This window comes from Euprymna scolopes, chromosome 7 (assembly GCF_053919585.1).
Source record: "Euprymna scolopes isolate OS-2025 chromosome 7, ASM5391958v1, whole genome shotgun sequence".
NCBI lineage: Eukaryota > Metazoa > Mollusca > Cephalopoda > Sepiida > Sepiolidae > Euprymna > Euprymna scolopes.
This window is the reverse complement of record NC_136488.1, coordinates 118,864,639-118,883,909: the sequence shown is the minus strand read 5'-3', so window position 1 is coordinate 118,883,909 and position 19,271 is coordinate 118,864,639. Positions and strand designations below refer to the sequence as shown.

General features: G+C 34.0%; 1 protein-coding gene across 1 annotated transcript in view; it reads right to left on the bottom strand.

Annotated features, from left to right (window-relative positions):
* The window catches only part of LOC145279912 (4-aminobutyrate aminotransferase, mitochondrial-like), a 161,401-nt gene that overhangs the window by 70,669 nt on the left and 71,461 nt on the right, over window positions 1-19,271 (bottom strand). Inside the window, exon 2 of the mRNA XM_080131469.1 lies at window positions 205-329. Coding sequence (XP_079987595.1) covers window positions 205-329 — 125 coding nt within the window. The remainder of the gene's footprint in view (window positions 1-204; window positions 330-19,271) is intronic.

Sequence of the window (19,271 nt, the reverse complement as noted above, 5' to 3'; positions counted from 1 at the left end):
TGCAAAACTTGTAAAATAGCTTTCTTGCATCTGCGCATATTGCATATTTTCACATATGGCATTCGTCGAAGTCTAGAACCAGAAACCGTAAAATAATAAAAAAAAATCCTACTATGTTTATGGAAAAGAAATCACCATCGCCCTGGCAAGAACGGATACTTTTGCTCATCTGCATTTCTACATGTGAAGTCCAAGTACGCTTACCTGTATGTAGCTGAGCTCTTTTTTAAGTGCCAAGGATCGCGGCCCTGGGATATTGGTCTTTATCTGTGGTCCGTCCGGTTCTTCAGCCACATAATTAGGCAGGGGGCCGCGTTTTATATCACCAGCTGAAAAGATAAAAAAACGTGAACCATGAAAGAAACGTACATAGAAATGCAATTGTTTATGAATAATTCGGATGTTTTGAAAAACAACGATTTTACATTCACATTTATTGGCATGATGAAATACTGTCTTTTACAGCACAAAAAAACCCTACTTGCGCAAAAACAAACTTTAAGTTAAATATTTCATTTTTTTAATCGACCAGAAAACGCACGTACAACAACTATGTAAAGGTTCGTTAAAAATACAACTTGAATTTCTATGTCGCTTCATCGTTACGTTCAATACACCGCCAAAGTTATTACTTGATTGTGCCTGGACTTCATTGAAAATTCAAAGAGGGTTAGTGTATTTTAAATAAATTGGCTGATATGGGAATAGAATAGATTTTGAATGTTAAACTATTTTAAGGAGCACAGTTTTAGAAGATAAATATTCATTGAGTACAGTAAAGAGAAAGCGAAGTACTAGAACGAATACCACACCTTTCTGTTGGCTTAAAGGCAGTTTTAATTTGACTTTAGTAATTATCTACGCAATTCGCATATAATAGTAAAATTAGAAGGTGTACAAATAAAGGTCACTGAATGCTTAAAGAATTTATTAAGATCATTTAAACTTTCAGTGACCTTTTATGTAGTTCAAATTATTGCAACCTACAGGGTGTCCCCAAATAATGTATATACTCTTTGACTTTAAATAGCTAATACATTTTTCTCTCTATTTCAGATTTATTGTGGGTTAAGAATGGCTGATAGTGGGCTTAGGTTCGTGCAAAGCATTCTGGAAATGTGAAAATAAAGCTGAAGTGGCAAGATGCTTTACGCGTGAATTCCACAGAGATGCCCCAACACGTGTCACCACGAATCGTAGATAACTTTGAGAATCCTGGTACCTTCCAGTGCATGAGAAAAAGACATTCAGGACGAAAAAGAACATCGACAAGCCCAACTCAAGAGCAAGATGTTATTGCTAATGTTCAGAATTCCCCACGAAAATGTGTTCGTCAACTGTCACGTGAAACAGGTATCCCAAAATCAAGCGTCCATCACATTTGAAGAATGCACAATGGAAAAGTTTTATTCCAGCGCTAGTTCATTGTATCAACGAAGATGACAATGATCGAATTCTTCAAAGGACAAGGTGTACAGCAGAAAATCTAACACAATTGACGAACTGAGGGAGACAACTGAAAAAGAATGTGCGCAGGTAGCGAGAGAAATGCTACTGGAAGTTTGTAGTTCCATATTTTCACGATGCGAAAAGTGTATTGAGCAGAACGGTAACCAGTTTGAAGACTTTATGTGAGCTGATCTTTTTTTTTTTTAACATTCTCGAATTGCCCGGTGTAGGCTTACTTTTTTACGCTGGACTATCAGAATCTTTAAATGTGCTTTGTTTCTCTCCTGTGAATATTTTTCATGTTAATATTAATAAATTTAACAAGTTGTAACAATCAAGAGTGTATGCATTATTGTTGGTCACCTTGTATTTTATATTGAGTTGTCATCTGTTGAACTACTTTACTAGAGACAAGAAGGAGATGAGATTAAATTACTCAAAAGCGTTGAAATGCAGTAAAGCGAATAGACCAAATCTATTTTAACACTTTAATGAGAGATGAGCATTGTTGATTTGGATTATTTGAATTATTCGTACTACTATTTGGATTTTAGATGTTATTCTTACATTCCACACTGCTGGTGCTACTTCTGAAGGTTAAAGGTGTAATCCTCAGTACTAAGAATATAATTAAGAATTACTTCAGACTTCTACACGATGGCAGATGGGATAAGGGTAATCAACCTCCGTGGATTAAATAAAGTGTCCTATTTTAAATTCCGTATATATTCGCAACTTCAGCATTAAAAATTCCCGAGTTGAATAAGATACCCGGAATACAGTTGAATGCGACGTCACATGAGAACATGAGTCTTTATAATCCAAATATTAACGATTCCACACCGGACCTTTTGTGAAGGATGCCGTCGACAATAAATCAACATTTTAACGTTATTTGTTTCTGGTCATGAAAGTCAACGAGGAGTTCTTTGGCTTTACCTCCATAATAAATTCGGCATTATGTTACATCCAGTTATTGCAGGAAGATATGCAAATAAAAATATCAAACGTAAATATGTAAATAAAAATATCAAACGTAAATATGTAAATAAAAATATCAAATGTAAATATGTAAATAAAAATATCAAACGTAAATATGTAAATAAAAACATCAAATCACCTTTTTAGTTACTGGATGTGTTGAGACTCCTTGTATTGGGTTCAAATGCACGAGGCTTACTCCATTGGTTAGGTAAGGCCATTGCTAGATATGAGTTTATAATTTAGTATATAATTTAGTTATTTATTTTGTGGTTACGCGCCCCCGCCATAAGAATAAAAAGAAATGGGACAACACGGGTGTTAAGATAGGTCAATTGTTTTAAATTACTTAGGCTGTCGGAATGAATTAAAAACTGATATGACATCACATGGTTCAAAGATAGAATGTTGATAGAGAACGGACGTGTTACATGCCTTTTCATAGCCATACAGAAATACTTACGCCTCTCGCAGTACCAGACTAAATGTTAAGGATTCTCAAAGCAGCAGTGGGGTCTCAGAGGTGCTATGCCATAGCCCACCAATGTGTGGACACGCCCTGACACACCATTAACTCCTTCTCCGCTGTCTTGCAGGCCTCATTCGTTTGAATAAAGCTAAAAGAAAGGAAACTCTTCAAAATCAAAACGCTCAGACGAACTGGTTTTGAGGCGGTTATTAAACTGGATTTCCAGCAGGCTGTGGCAATCCTCTTTCCCTGATAAGGTATGTCACTCTCATAACTGCCGTGATGAAATGTTCGGGAGCGAGTGTGCGACTACTTCTCAGCAAGTTGATGTTCACCTTAAACAAATTCATATGATAATGGCTTTTTAAAAAATTTCTTCCGGTTAGCTTTTACTTTTCTACAACAAGACCAGCAACGAAGTGGCAAGGGCAAAGGGGGGCAGATTTTGGTTGACCTGCATGCTGGTCGTGGAGGCGTGAGGTCGTCTTTTCTGTGAACTGTGACTACCCGGAGTTTCAGTCCTGCGTCTGTAGCTAAACAGGCCTATTACAGATAACCTTTTCCCATCCTGAACAGGAAAGACCCTAGGAAATGTAGGCTAAAAATCGGAGGTCACAACTCTGCCGTATTGAAAAGCCGCACCCAGTAAGTTCCTCATTTATGCGGTCGAAACTAAAAAAAAACTCAAAAAAAACAAATCTCAATAGTTTACATGGAACATAAGAACGTTGCTACACCTCAATGATATTAGACCAGTACGATAAACTGCCTTAGTCTCCAAAAGAATTGCGACCTTCAGCGGGAACATTGCGGAACTAAGCGAAACCCGATTCTCAGAGGAAGAGAAGCTGTACATAAGAGATTAGTGTCCCGCGGCCTTTTGAGAACTTCGTTATTGTCACCCCTGCATATGCAGCAACCTTAGACGCCGACAATTAAATGAAACGAAAATTTTATTAGCAGCTTGACTACCTCATAACTAGAGCCCAACCACATAGCAAACTAAAGCCGCTGAGCGACTTAACACAAGAGTGTGAAAAAGGTCATAGACTCTGGAACTTTGTCACTAGGAACCAAAGACTTGATAGATGCAACACCACCGACCTCCTGCTGTTAGGACTTTGCTCAGAATATGAACTATTCATTACCAACTTTCAGTTCCAGCTCCCAAATAGATTTAAAACTACGTGGAAACATTTTCGCACTCAGCTTTGCCACTTTCTGGACTGTCATCGCCTGCCTGAAGGATAAAAAGGTGATCCACTAAATCAGCACTCAATGTAGATAACTGTTATACTGACCACCATCTGGTCATCACACGTGCTAAATATACCACCAAAAAGAAGCTCAAATTTGACCTAAAACAACTTCAGAAAAAATATCTCTCAAAATTTCATCTAACAGAAGTAAAAGCAGAATACCAATACACCATCCAACAACATCTTCGTACAAACTCAATCAATTCTTATGACCTGGAAGAGAGATGGTCGTCAATCAGAAAGATCGTTAAAGGCCTGAAAGATGTAGTAATAGTAACCATCTTAAAAAAACAGTGACCGAAAATCGTGATAATTACAGTAGGATTCCTCTTTTTTGTTCACCATGAGAAAAATCTTTGCCCGCATACTACTGCATTGCTAGCTGCGTGTCACTGCGTCGGTTCTCTTAGAATCTCAGTGCGGCTTCTGTGCCTCTCTGATTTTCTGCACTAGACAGCTGCAGAAGAAAAGCAGGGGGAAACAGAAACCTCTCTGTATTTTATGATCGACAAAACGCATTCGATAGCATTCCAAAGGACGCCACATGGAAAGATCTCAAGTAATTTGGATGACCAAATCACTCTGTATAACCCAACACCCAGGCACTGCATGATGACATATCAGGTTATATGTCGCACCAAGGCAAAGAATCAAAAGTTTCTAGTCACCTACGGACTAAAACAAGGCTGTGTCATTACAAAAGTTTTTCCTTATACCTTGCTGCGATGTTGCACGAACTTCTGCCAGACAATCCGGGGGTGGATATCAGATACCGTTACGAGGGAGGACTCTTCAAGCCTGACAGACTAAAATCCCAAAGCCTTGTAAACTTCCAACACATAACAGAGCTCCAATACGCAGATGACAACTCGGCCCTTTGTCACCCCAAAGAAGGCATCCAGAGATTCATAAACAACTTTATAGCGGACAACTACCGCTTCGGACTCACTGTTAATATCGGAAAACAAAAGTGCTAGTACAGTCAGCATTGAACATCATCTTACAAAAGATAAATATTCACATAAATGACACTCCTTTCGAGCAAGTAGATATTTTTTTAAATCTCAGAAGTATAATATCAGAAAAACATTTAATTGAGAATGAAATTGAAAGCCGAGTTGGCTTCGTCTACGGAGCATTTGCCAAACTAATAAAGCGCATCTACAAAAATAAAAACCCCTCAATTAAAACTAAATGGTATACAACGCAATTGTTATCCATACGCTTTTGTATTAGTGGAAGACCTGGACTGTATACAGGCGTGATCTAAAAAGAAATTGAAAATTGTATCAGTAAAAGCCACGAGATATATTGCACATCAAAAGGTATGACTACGTAACCAACACAAGCGCTCTTGAGAGAGCAAACAAATGCAGTATCAAGGCCACCATTATGAGGCATGGGTTTCATTTGTTGGAGTACGTCCTCAGAATGGATGAGAACAGGTTTCCTCGATAAACACTACCCAGAGTTAACCGCATAAAATGACCATTCGGTCACCTTCTATAACAGTACAAATACTAACTCCAAACCTTCCAGAAAACACTGAATTTAACATTTACACCTAGAAAACAACAGCCCAAGACCGGCACTTGTGGCGCCGATCTATCATATCTGGTACCAAATAATATGCAGAAAAAAAAGGAGAAGACTGATTAAGATTAAAGCAGGCAAGAAAAAACATGTCCCTGCCTCCGCCATCTGTCAATTTCTACACTCATATTGGTCTGTGAAGTCATCTGCTATCCAAACACTAAAAGAATTGAAATTCTCAGATACGACAAATCGTCTGACGATATATATATATTGGAGATTAAAACTACTACATAAAGTAGTTATGGCGATTCGATGGACCTGTACCTCGTGTTCTTAACGAGAAAGTATGTATTCAACTTTCTAGGCCTGGTCTGTCTATATAAACATAAATTTGATGGCCTTTATAATCGAACTTCAAGAAATTTAAAGTTTTAAGGTGGACGCTTGAAACTACCGTTCCTAGTGAAGCAATCCTTTAATTTAAACCCAAGGACCTTTTGTTCACCGAACTCTTACGCTTTCCCGGCTTATTATACATCTTTTTTTAATACGGATATATATATATATATATATATATATATATATATATGTGTGTGTGTGTGTGTGTGTGTGTGTGTGTGTGTGTGTGTGTGTATATATTCTCTATTTTACTTTATTTTATACGAGTCCACTCACCCCTCACTCCTCAACCCCATTTCCTGCTATTCTAACCCCCCCACTTGTCAGTATCCCGTTCTTTTGCGCACTCCTAATAATTTAGTATTAACAGTATTTACATTATTATTTTTGGTAATAGTTGTGGTGATGTTGGAGGTAGTGGTAGAAGTAGTGTTACTACTGCTTTTATTATTATCATTATTATTACTGCACTGTTTTTAACGCTATTACTATTGTCATTATTATTATTATTATTGTTTTTATCATCATTATTATCATTATAATCATCATTATACTTGATATCATTATTATCACCCCGTCATTTCAACCATAACCTCTACCATATATCCATCTTCACTGTTATTAACAGTAATTTTGAATTTAATTTTATCACAACTATTGGTAACATTATATTTAATGTTTAATTTTAATGTTTACTTTTAATTTTGCCTTTATTTTTATTTTATTTATTTTATTTTTCTTAATATTATTTTTTTATATTCAATTTTACATCGAATTTACTTTCAACTTTATTATTACTACTATTATTATAATTGTCATTATTATTATCTTCCGTACTATTATAATCACCCCACTATTATTTGGTATATTTTTACAACTCTCATAAGTAGCTATGGTTTCCTTACTCCCCCATTTTAACATCAATATGTATACTTAACCTTTTACATCAAGTTATACGCACTCATAGTCATTGCCACCCTAATCTCCGACCGCCCTCTTATGATCATACTCCCTATATCATAACAGTAGAAACTTTTAAATATATTGCCGCATATTACCTTTCAGTTTTACAACTTTACATACCCCCCACAAAAAAAAATTTAATCAAAATTACCCACTCCATAGAAAATAGACCTCGTACAAACCGTTAAAATAAATTACCACACAGCAACATCCCCCTCCCCCTATTTAACCATAATACATATACCCCTTAATCTCAATACTATGTTAAAGACCATATATATATTCTTATACATCATACTATATATAATAAGCTTCTCCTCATTTATTTAGAATTCAATAAAGCTATAATGCTATAATGCTATAATTCCTCTTAATCTTTTTCATCTCTAATGAACCTTACGCTAGACGCCGCATCTCCCCCATGCTACTTAGCACCTTCTCTACTCTTCTGATGAGAAGCAATAGGCTTCGAAATGCCCTGGCATAAAGAGTCCATTCTATCCCCCAAATTTTGCCTGTATTCCATTATTCAATAAATGATCCATTCTATCATTCTATATCTACCTATATATAGTTTTGTGTCTTCATTTCATACTCTTATTGTCCTATATATATATATATATATATATATATATATATATATATATATATATATATTATGAATTTTTTAAATTTATCTATCTTTGCATTTCACTAAAATATAAAATTATAAGTAGGTAGTAATACAAGTCAGTAGTTAAATATATAGCGGAAGAGGTGCCGAGATATCAGTGATCTTTCCATGCACAATTTTCTGTTTTTACATAAACTTTATATTACCATTGTTTAATAGATATGCATCTTGATTATAAAACTCTGTGGATCGCCCGGGCATCTTGCTTGCTTGAATCTTGTAATAAAGTTGTATTCTTGTCTGTACGTTTTCTTTGTCCACAATTTAATTAATATGTACCAAGTTACATTGTTTTACAAATTAAGTTTTATACTGAAAATGGCCTTATATACACTTTTATTCCAGACAAGATTTCTATATATACTATTTATTCAAAAGAAATCCACATTCAATGAATATCCTCATTTTGAATATTACACTAAAATATGTATTTGAACAATTAACTCGATTTTCTTAAATATTGTAATAGAATCGTTTTAATTCTTCTATTTAGAAATATTATTTAATATTTATTTATTTAATTTGTTGGTCTCCCGACAAAAGGAAGGTGGATATGTAAATTCATCTTTGTCCGTTCGCCGTTTTTCTGTTCGTCCGTTCGTCTGTCCGCACTTTTCTCAATAACTACGCCTTAGAATTTTTGAAATTTTGCACAAACATTAAACATGATATGAGTAAAAAGTAACAGAACGGATTTCCCGGGGAAACTCCGGTTTCCCCCCTCCCCCGGTGTACCTTTCGGGTTGAAATGGCTAAAATTGACACTTTTGTGCTTGTTAAAAAAAAAACTGATACCTTGGATTTTTATAAAACTTTCTTAAAAGTTGTAGCTAGCTGATTTTATATAATTTTGTTTGTCTGTACTTCGCGATAATTCTTGGGTGTACCCCAGGGGCTCTTTTAGGGCTAATAAAAACATTCAATTTTTGGGACTATTTTACCACAGTTGTCCAAAATTTTCTGTGTATGTCTATTTAGCAGTTTTGCATGGTGCTGAACTTAAATTTAGATATGTTAAGGCATTGGGGACTTTTGGAGACTAAATTGGGGGATGATTAACTTAGTCATTTCTTTTTTTGCATTGTGCAGAACTCAAATTTACATATGTTAAGGCCTAAAACTGCACCGTTTGTTTCTTTTCACCAGGATTTGATGTCCCCCTGAGACTTTTGGGGCTAAATGGGGATGGGGTGGGGGCAAATGCTAAACTTAATCATTTTTTATGCCTCATTCACTGTGCACTCACGAGGGACCACGCATGCTGTACTTGTTTCAATGTAATTCATATTTAATTTAATTTGCAGTTATCAATAGCTGACAACAGTTGCATTTAAAACCGGAAGTAAGCTTATTTATTTAACCTATGGAAGATATTTTTCGTTTAAACTGAAAGTTACTTCGTGTTTGATTTTCATAAACCAAGATGGATATGTTTTATTCTTCCCTAAATCCAACATGTGGCCACTTTTTCTAACAAGTTCAAATATTCGGTGTATCTTAAATATTATGTAACTAATCCCTCCGCCTGCTAATATGTTTCAACCGGTCATGGTTGGGTATATGCAGCTAGTTTGTTATAAAGATCTTAGTAAGATAAAGTGATTTTAAAATATGGTGAATTACTACTAGGATATTTTATGGCGACAACTAATCTTATTAATGCATTTTAAATATTTACGTTATATTTTAATGTAATAAAACTCCTTTTTATGATTGGCGACATATAGTTCTTTTTTACAATTTCTGTTCCAGTAATCTAGACTTAATTAATAGAAGATTAGCAAAACCATATTAAAAGACAAACAGGTTTAATTAAGGTGATGCTGTTTTATTTATAAAGTTGTTAATTTAAGCAATTGAAGAAATATGTAGCGGGAGTTATGTCCCCTCAACGATTACTATTATTCTGATTAATCTAAGCAAACTTTGATCATTAGTTTAGGTAGAATTTTGAGGAAATAACGGATGGGATTTGTAACTATTAAAAAATACATTTACGCTAATAATACATGCGTTTTAATTTCATTCTTAAAATACAAATCATGTTATTAATTGTGTGATAATCAGTATCTTAATCGTGTAAGAAACTATTGATAACATCTGTTTTCGATACTTTTTGCGAATCCAAGATAATTTCAGGTTTTGCTTCTTTGGAGAGTGAATCTATGGTGTTCTCAGTACTTGATTTATGTAGAAAACAGTCCATAGCGTCCCTCCAAATAACAAGTAGACCTTCCATTATTTCACAATCAAATTGTAAATCATAGCTATACAGCATATCCTCCGGAAAATCCAGACAAATGAATTATTTTTAGATATTGAAATATTTTATTCGCCTACCTAGAAAAGAAATCATAAATTTCTGGAAAAATTCGGCTTTAGCAGGTACCTGCATTTGTGGTTAACTAACTAAAGTACGTAATTTTGTGAATATCTGATGAACTGATTTTGAGATAGCCAGAAGATAATCGAGATAAACATAAATCAGACACCATTTTCGAAACTATTTGGTTTCTCTGTTCAATAATTTGTCAGATAGCCTACCATAGAGATACTTCGCCGTGATCAAATACACAAAGCAACATAATATTAGAAGCCTAAATAAGATAACCTTTACACGCGACTATACACTGATTCAGATGAAGAATGATGCGTTTTATAGTCACGTTAACTAATGTAACAAAGCTAAGTTGGATACTACACCAGACCAGATGAGTTTTTGTCCTGGAACCCTGCCACGTCAAGAAAATACTATTAGAACGATAAAGTCTAAATGTGGCCAATTGGGAAGAAGTTTGACTAACTTAAACATTTTGAGCAGAATTAAAAATGAGTACTCAGATATCTGTGCATCTCATGACGAAATGAAGTACTACTCCCCAGGATCTCGGAGAAATTACTCAAGTAAAATTGTAAGAAAGAGAGATTGACAAATTTTTCTGATAATATTTTTATGACGTTGATTTGAAGTCAATGACCCAAGAATTCCACGAGTTTTTGTATTGCAAGCACAACGTGATCAAAGCTACACGCACGACTATCATTATGTCAGTCAAGAGATTTGAAGTGATTAAATGAACTCTCTATTATTACGTCACACGCGAATCGATCTTTATCAAGATGATTTATGGACTAATCGTTCATTCATTGAGCGTCAAGATAACCGCATGACTGCTTTTCATAGTTTGTGAATTGGTTTATCTACATGAATAGGACGTTCACACAACAGCCATTTCGAACACATTTTGTAAGAAGTCTGTGCATTCTTTAGGAAGCCCCTGAAATTTCGCTCAATTCTTGTGTTAATTGTCTGTGGCCTTAAGGTAAAATGTTAGCCTACGAAATTAGGAGGGACTTTGTAACTGGGTTCCACTCTCCAGACCTGCAGTAATTATCACTTCCTACTATCTATATAAAAGCCAAGTACGTCCAAGAATGTAATACTGCTGCCATATCTGGACAGGAGCTGCTAAAAACAGCCTATCCTGCCTTGACAGAGTAAAAAATAGACTTCGTGGCTTAGTGGGGGATGCCCCTTTTCTCTACCCTGCAACCTCTCTCCCACAGAAGAGACGTTGCGAGCCTATCCTTGTTTTATCGTTATTTCCATGGCAGGTGCTCGTCTGAACTCCAATCTCTGGTCCCCCCTCGCCAATCTTTCACGAAAAACACCCGTTTAGCCGAATCCACTGTGAAAAATTTTCCCCACTCTTTATCTAAATCAAAACGTGGATTCCATGAACAAAGCTTCTTTCTTAGAACTGCACGCCTGTGGAACTCTGTTCCGTCTGCCTGCTTCCCACCTGACTACAACTTGGATGTCTTCAAGTCCAACGTTAACAAATTCCTAATGAACCGTCCCCTTAAATAAATACTTCATCAAATCTCCACACTAACGTAATGTACGTACTTGCAATAACCCTTATACCTGAGTGGCTTCCGGGCCTTGATAAGTGGTGACCACGGTGTAAAAAAAAAACTACTGATGATTGTATAAGCATGAAATATTAATGTTTTGTAAGTATAAAAATAATTGCTAATTTCAATTTTAAATATCATATTATATATAAATACATGCATACATGTATATATATATATATATATATATATATATATATATATATATATACATACATATATACGTATAATGGAGCAGATTGCTGAAACAATCTTTCACTTGGTGCTTGTATCACTAAGTGAAAGATTCTTATGGAATATTGAGATAAACTACCCCACTAATATATATTTTATGCTATGTTCGTAAATACAACATAAGGTTTATTTCTCTCACGTTTAAAATAGGATTGCCACATTAATGATTAAGTATATAAGGTTAGAATTATTCGAATCCAAGGTTTAAATCGATCGAGCCGCGGTAGAGTTATGTAAGATTGTTAGGAAACATAATAGGATAAGAAGATAATAGATATTAATTTATAAAAAATATTGAGATTATAAATTCCTTTAAATTCTTACAAAATTCTTGTATTAGCAAAATAAGTTATATTACGACAGCTGAAATCTCTATGATATAAAATTCACTTTGTGTGTGTGTGAGTTTCTTCCTTACAGGTTCCGAAACTACAAATTTCACATAGAGCTAATTTATACATATGGCAGTGTTCTTAGATATGTTCGAAAATCGAAAAATTCCGATCTTAAAAACAGTCTTTTTTTCTTTTTAGATAAAAATGAAGAATTTCTACAGTTACATCGGCAAGGGAAATAAAATCTTACGTTACATCGGCAAGGGAAATAAAATCTTACGTTACATCGGCAAGGGAAATAAAATCTTACGTTACATCGGCAAGAGAAATAAAATCTTACGTTACATCGGCAAGGGAAATAAAATCTTACGTTACATCGGCAAGGGAAATAAAATCTTACGTTACATCGGTAAGGGAAATAAAATCTTACGTTACATCGGCAAGGGAAATAAAATCTTACGTTACATCGGCAAGGGAAATAAAATCTTAGCAAATCATTCTTCTTTAAAAAACAAACACCAAAAAAAAAAAAAAAAAAAAACAACAGAATTATTGACATCGAATGATCCCGTGTTCAAGCTCGGGATTACCTCACCATTTTATTTTAATTTCTTCTTATAAATGCGTTCAATTTGCGATAAAAGAAGGGATAATATTGGGATTTTTATTTACTTTTAACTTTGGCAACGGAGTTACACTCTGAAAGCTAAGTATAATTTTCATTAATAACGTAGGACCTATAATCAATATAAGAACACGTGGGTAAGTTATACCTTAAAGAAATACTATCCGACATTAGTAATCTATTAAAGTCAAACTATTACCACCATTTATTTCATTCGAAATTTTATGAAGTGTGATACATTTGTGAAGACATTCTTGTTGTACAGCTAAAAGTATTATAAGTCTTATTGCTTCTATATTTTTCTCGCATATAAAATAAAATTAAAGTGTGCTATTATTTTGTTATCTGATTTACAAATGCGCTTACGGTATATATAAACGCACTATGCAAAATATATCTCAAAAGGAACGACGCCAAAGAAAAAGAAATAGTTTCTATAAATATCCACAAATACTACATATTAGAAAGCGGTTTAATTAAAACAGAAATATAAAAGGATAAGAGAAATACATTAGCAGCTGATGGGAGGCGATTAATCAGTTTAGTTGAATCATGTCTAATTAAAAAAAAAATAATTAGTTCTTCATATATAATTCAATCCCAGAATAAATGAATATATTAGCATATATTTTATATCCTTAAATTATATATATATATATATATATATATATATATATATATATATATATATATAAAATGGGTTAAGAAATTCCAACAAAAGAAAGATGTATATTTAAATAAGGGGGTAGTCACCAACAATGTGTATTTTTTAACATTATTTTATTATTCCGTGTCTTGGTTTTTCATTGAGAATTATGTTTAGATCATTGTAATAATGTTTTTAAATCATTGGAATCGTTACAAAATGCAACAAACCGCGATGTGGAGTATGTGACATAAGAATAGAAGGCAACACATACACATTCAAAAATCCAGCACAAACATTCAAAATAAAAAAGGATCTGAATTGCACCCCCAGAAATGTAGTGTATGCACTAAGATGCACAGCATGCAACAAATCCTACATAGGTGTCACCAAAAATTTCAGCAATAGAGTGGCCTTACACAAGAGCAACATCAAAATTGCAGATAACAGACACCTCTATGTTTCAAAACACGTACACACATGCAGTGGAAATATCTTCAAAATAATGCCAAATTTCCAAACAGACAATTATTTTTATTTACTTACACAGGAAAAAAACTTCATCACAAGATTAACTCCTGAACTGAACAGAGCCTAGTATCAACACACAAAAACATGAAATGCAAGGCACACTCGCATGCACATCTATATACATATACATATACACACCCACACATAAATCAGAACCGACACATTAAAACACACATATGCGCGCGTATACAACCACACACAGACATGACACCCCTATCTCTAATGCAACACACTGAACAATACCAACCCTACTTAACCTCGAAACCAACAACACTAGGAAACACCTAGAACCATAATATAATATCTGTTCCAACACCTCGCCCCCTCCTCAGTCAGTAGAGGAGAAATCCCTCATGACTGAGACAACTATCATACCTTTTATCATCCCTCTCCCATACCTATACCCCTCCAATTGGCCCTTACCCTCTGGGGAACAAGATCTTCCCCACACTAGGAACCGATCCTGGGTCTGACCATAAAGTAATAAAAATTGAACATTCCAATGAATAGTAGACACTTACACGATTCCACCCCTACTTCAAATGAACAACGAAAATGCTATTTTTACATCTCCAACACATTTGAAAATAATTTCTGACGAGGACGCTTCACAGAACGTCTGAAACGCGTTAAAAACGATTTCAATGATTTAAAAACATTATTACAATGATCCAAACATAATTCCCAATGAAAAACCAAGACACGGAATAATAAAATAATGTTAAAAAATACACATTGTTGGTGACTACCCCCTTATTTAAATATACATTTTTCTTTCGTTGGAATTTCTTAACCCATTATATATATATATATATATATATATATATATATATATATATATATATATATATATATATATATATATATATATATATATATATACTTGCAGATATACCCAGCATCACTCGGTATTAAACGTGACGTTAAATTCATTAAAAAAATGAAGTAAAATATCGAAAAGAAACTGAGACATATGCATGGGAGCATTATATATATTTTTAAAACAGATCACTTCTCGTAAGTAAAACAAAAAATACTAGAGTTAAAACGCCAAGCCCAAAGATAATGAGTCAAGTTCGATAACCATTAGACCAGCTTGCTACAACTTTAAAAAGGTATTTTCAAACCTACTTATTCTTAGCATAAAGGTAGCTGTCATGCGAACGATTTGCGCATTCGCAGTCGTGAAACAGTTGAAAACAGAAAAAAATCTGTTTTAAAACTAGGTTAGTGTTTTTTTGTTTTTTTTTTAATGTTAGTTTATATATAAATATATATATATATATATGTGTGTGTGTGTGTGTGTGTGTACATACATATATGCACATATATATACATATATATATACATATATGTGTGATCGTTTATGTATATTCATGTTTATTTAATTTATTTATTTGTTTATTTTCTATTGTTTTTTTTAGTTTTAAAACTATTTTGTATCGCTATCCTAGAGTAAATTTTATCTTGTGAACACAGTTTAATAGACGTTGGGGTTCTTTAAAGTACAGGATAGCAAATTTTTCATGAAGGCATAATCTACATGGGTCATCTAGGTCCCTACACGTGATAGTTTGTCTTATTATTTTCCATTCGACTACCGGCGAATGTCCGTTTTCCTTGAGTTCCCAGTATTTATTCGCTAGTGTTGTTTTCATACGGTGTTTTTTATTGTTGAATGTACTTTTGTGGCCATAACGAAAAAACTTATGGCTCCTAATTAATCGATTCAGACTTCTTCAATATCTCAGCTTATGAACCCCCTACCCTTATCACTACAAAAACTCTAAAAATATTCACGAACATTTTATGGTTTTCCTATTGCTCTAAACTTCTATTTTAAACCTAAATAAAATATCTTCTTTTTTTTATTATTATTATTACATTTTCACCCCAAACAAGGCACATTGCCACTTTGGTGTAGGGGGCTACTATTAGGGGCAACAACTACTGGGGTACTATGTTGGGATTTGGGCATCAAGATGTCGGTTCACGTTACACTTTAACTTCTGCATGTCAGTACAGTTGGGGAAGCAGGGACCTGGAATGGAATTCCAAAGTCTAGCGGTTCTGGGGGAGAAACTACTGGAGTAGAAAGATCTTTTACATCTAGAGATCTCTAAGGTGTGGGGGTGAGATTTAGCTGCCTATCGGGGTTGTCGAGGGTGTTTACGTCGTGGGGGCACAAATACTTGCAGTTCGTCAGAGCATTCACCATTAAAATACTTGTAGAACAGGCAGAGGGATGCAACATTTCGTCGATGGGACAGAAGCTGAAGCTTAGATGCCAGTTCAGGGCCTATCGGATTGGCGACTCTCTTTTGAACCTTGTCTAGGAGCGAGAGACTAGTAGCAGATGCACCAGCCCAAATGTGACAGCAATACTCCATAAATGGGCGAATGGTGGCCTTATAGAGGTACAGGATACTTTTGGGTGTTAGTAGTTTTCTAGCACGGTAGAGAGAGCCTACCTTCTTCGCATCGGCCCTGGCAATGCTTTCAATGCTTCTTTTTTTTTTTTAATAGATGCTTTCAGAACTAATTATTTTGGTTTACCCTATCACCATGTCTCTCGTTTTTTTTTTCAGATTTTATTATACGCCCTGCAAAACTTTTTCACTGAAAATATTTCTCTAAATCCAGCTCATCCTAAAATACTTCTTCCATTATTAAACACCATAAAGTAAAATCCTAAAACCGGCGTGAACACATTCTCTAAAAACTAATGGCCGCCTCCTTAACAACTGCTGACCAAAAACCTCATAGATTCATTAGACACAACCTGTCACACTAAATTCGTAAATAGAATGTTCCTGGTTCTATCATGCTAATTTTGAAATGTTTTTTGCTGTTCTGCAACGTTAAATTTAAAATTTGAGTTGGTTTGTTATGCTAAATTTAAAACACAAATTTTGTTAGTCTGTCATGGTTAAGTTTGAATAGTATTTTCGTTGTTTTGTGTTACTAAATTTTGAAATGGCGGTTTCTTTGATCTGTCATACTAAATTTGAAACTGACTTTTCATTGGTCTGCCATTCTTAAGTTTTAATAACATTTTCGTTTGTCTGTCAGAATAAATTTTGAAATAGCATTTTTATCGCTGAACACGCACACATCTCCAACATCCTCAACATGTTCGCTATTTTTAAATAAACAGATATCTGGTTAGCGCCAACTCCTCACAACTTCTCTGCCCACCACCACCATCATCACCAACCGCCATCATCATCATTGCAACCAAAAATCATCAATAGCATGATATTTCACATCATTTATTTTATTTTTCAGTTTTACAAACGCCATCATGATTGCTATGGTTACCCATGGAAACGGAATTGATGACGTCATCTTCCCTGCTATCATCATCGCTGATGTCATCCGACATTCTGATTATCATATGTAAATCGCACTAAGAATTATATTGTCATTTCTTTTGCTCGTGCCTTCTTCTCGACATCTTGTGACAACCACCAACCAACACCGTCACCATCATCATCCTCATTAAGTCACCTTCACTGTCTCTCGCGACGGTCATCCCATTCCCATGCCACCGACAGCAATCTACTTCTCTGATTCCTCCCATCTTTATAATACTTTCAATCAGCTTCTAACCAGATGAAGAAACAGATTCGCGACCATTTAGACATAACAGAAATAACGGTAAACGAATGAACAAGGGAATTCGAGATAATATCTGTATATCTTCTCTCTCTCTCTCTCTCTCTCTCTCTCTCTCTCTCTATATATATATATATATATATATATATATATATATATATATATATATATATTTAAAACAGTAATCTACGTACATGCATGTTTCGAGGCCCTACCCGTCTTCAGCTCAATATCGTTTTAAGAAAACAAATCAATAACAAAAAAAAAACTACGTATATATATATAGCTCTTATATTAACTAACTTGAGATACAAACAATCTCTGTCCGTCTCATCAAATATATATATATATATATATATATATATGTATGTGTGTGTGTGTGTGTGTGTGTGTGTGTGTGTGTGGTTGATATTTAGTTTGCTTGAAGCATTGTGTGGGATAGGTATGTAGTAGAGATTTAGAAGGCTATCACAATGCGAGGAATGAAATATAGTCGTTGTTTGTAAGAGAAGACGCGAACAAGTGGCGATTTACAAATCAATACGTACTTACATATATGTCTATATATACATATATTTATTCAGTTGTTTCGTCTCCTTTCACCAACAACGACTATATTTCATTCCTCACATTGTGATAGCCTTCTAAATCTCTACTACATATATATATATATATATATATATATATATATATATATATATATATATATATATATATATATATGGAGACGGACAGCGATTGTCTGTATCCCAAGTTTGTTAATATAATAGCTAATATAAAATATCTTATTTAAGAGCTATTATACATTACAGTGTCTGTTTAGTGAACCCAGGTTTTATCGATCTAGTGATGCTGAATATTGAGAAAAAACCGTCTGAAAGGAACAAATAGACTCTTTAGCACCGGTCAATATTCGCCATATAAACGGTACTAAAGACATGGTTTCAGCCAGTTTTTTCTCTGGATTTGGCATAACCAATATCTATGTATAGCATGGCTCTTCAAGAGTTAATCCTAAAACAGACACTGTTATATATAGTTTTAAAGAAATACTATATATATATATATATATATATATATATATATATATATATATATATATATATATATATATAACTACTTCATTTACTCACATAAAATTAATATACGAAAGTATAAATTTATGCATAAACTTTAAGTATTTACTTCAAAAGTGCTCAATACATAGGTAGAGCTAGTTAGTAAGTTATAAAATATATATGGTGATTAAGCTACACTGAATATTCCGCGTTTTCATCCACTCTAGGACTCTTCAGGCTTATGCGCATAAGCCTGAAGAGTCATAAACTGGATGAAACGCGGAATATTCAGTGTAGCTTAATCGCCATATATATTTTATAACTTACTATATATATATATATATATATATATATATATATATATATATATATATATATATATATATATATATATATATATATATATATATATATGAGCAAACAGTTTATAAAATATGTTAAAAAACACTTTGAAATTAGTTAAAAACATATTTAATCTGAAAAGGAAACACTAGATAAATGGATAGTCCTTAATCCGCAGAGTTTCGAAGAAATACCCTCCTTCTCATCAGAGGGTAGGGATTATAAGCTCTATTTC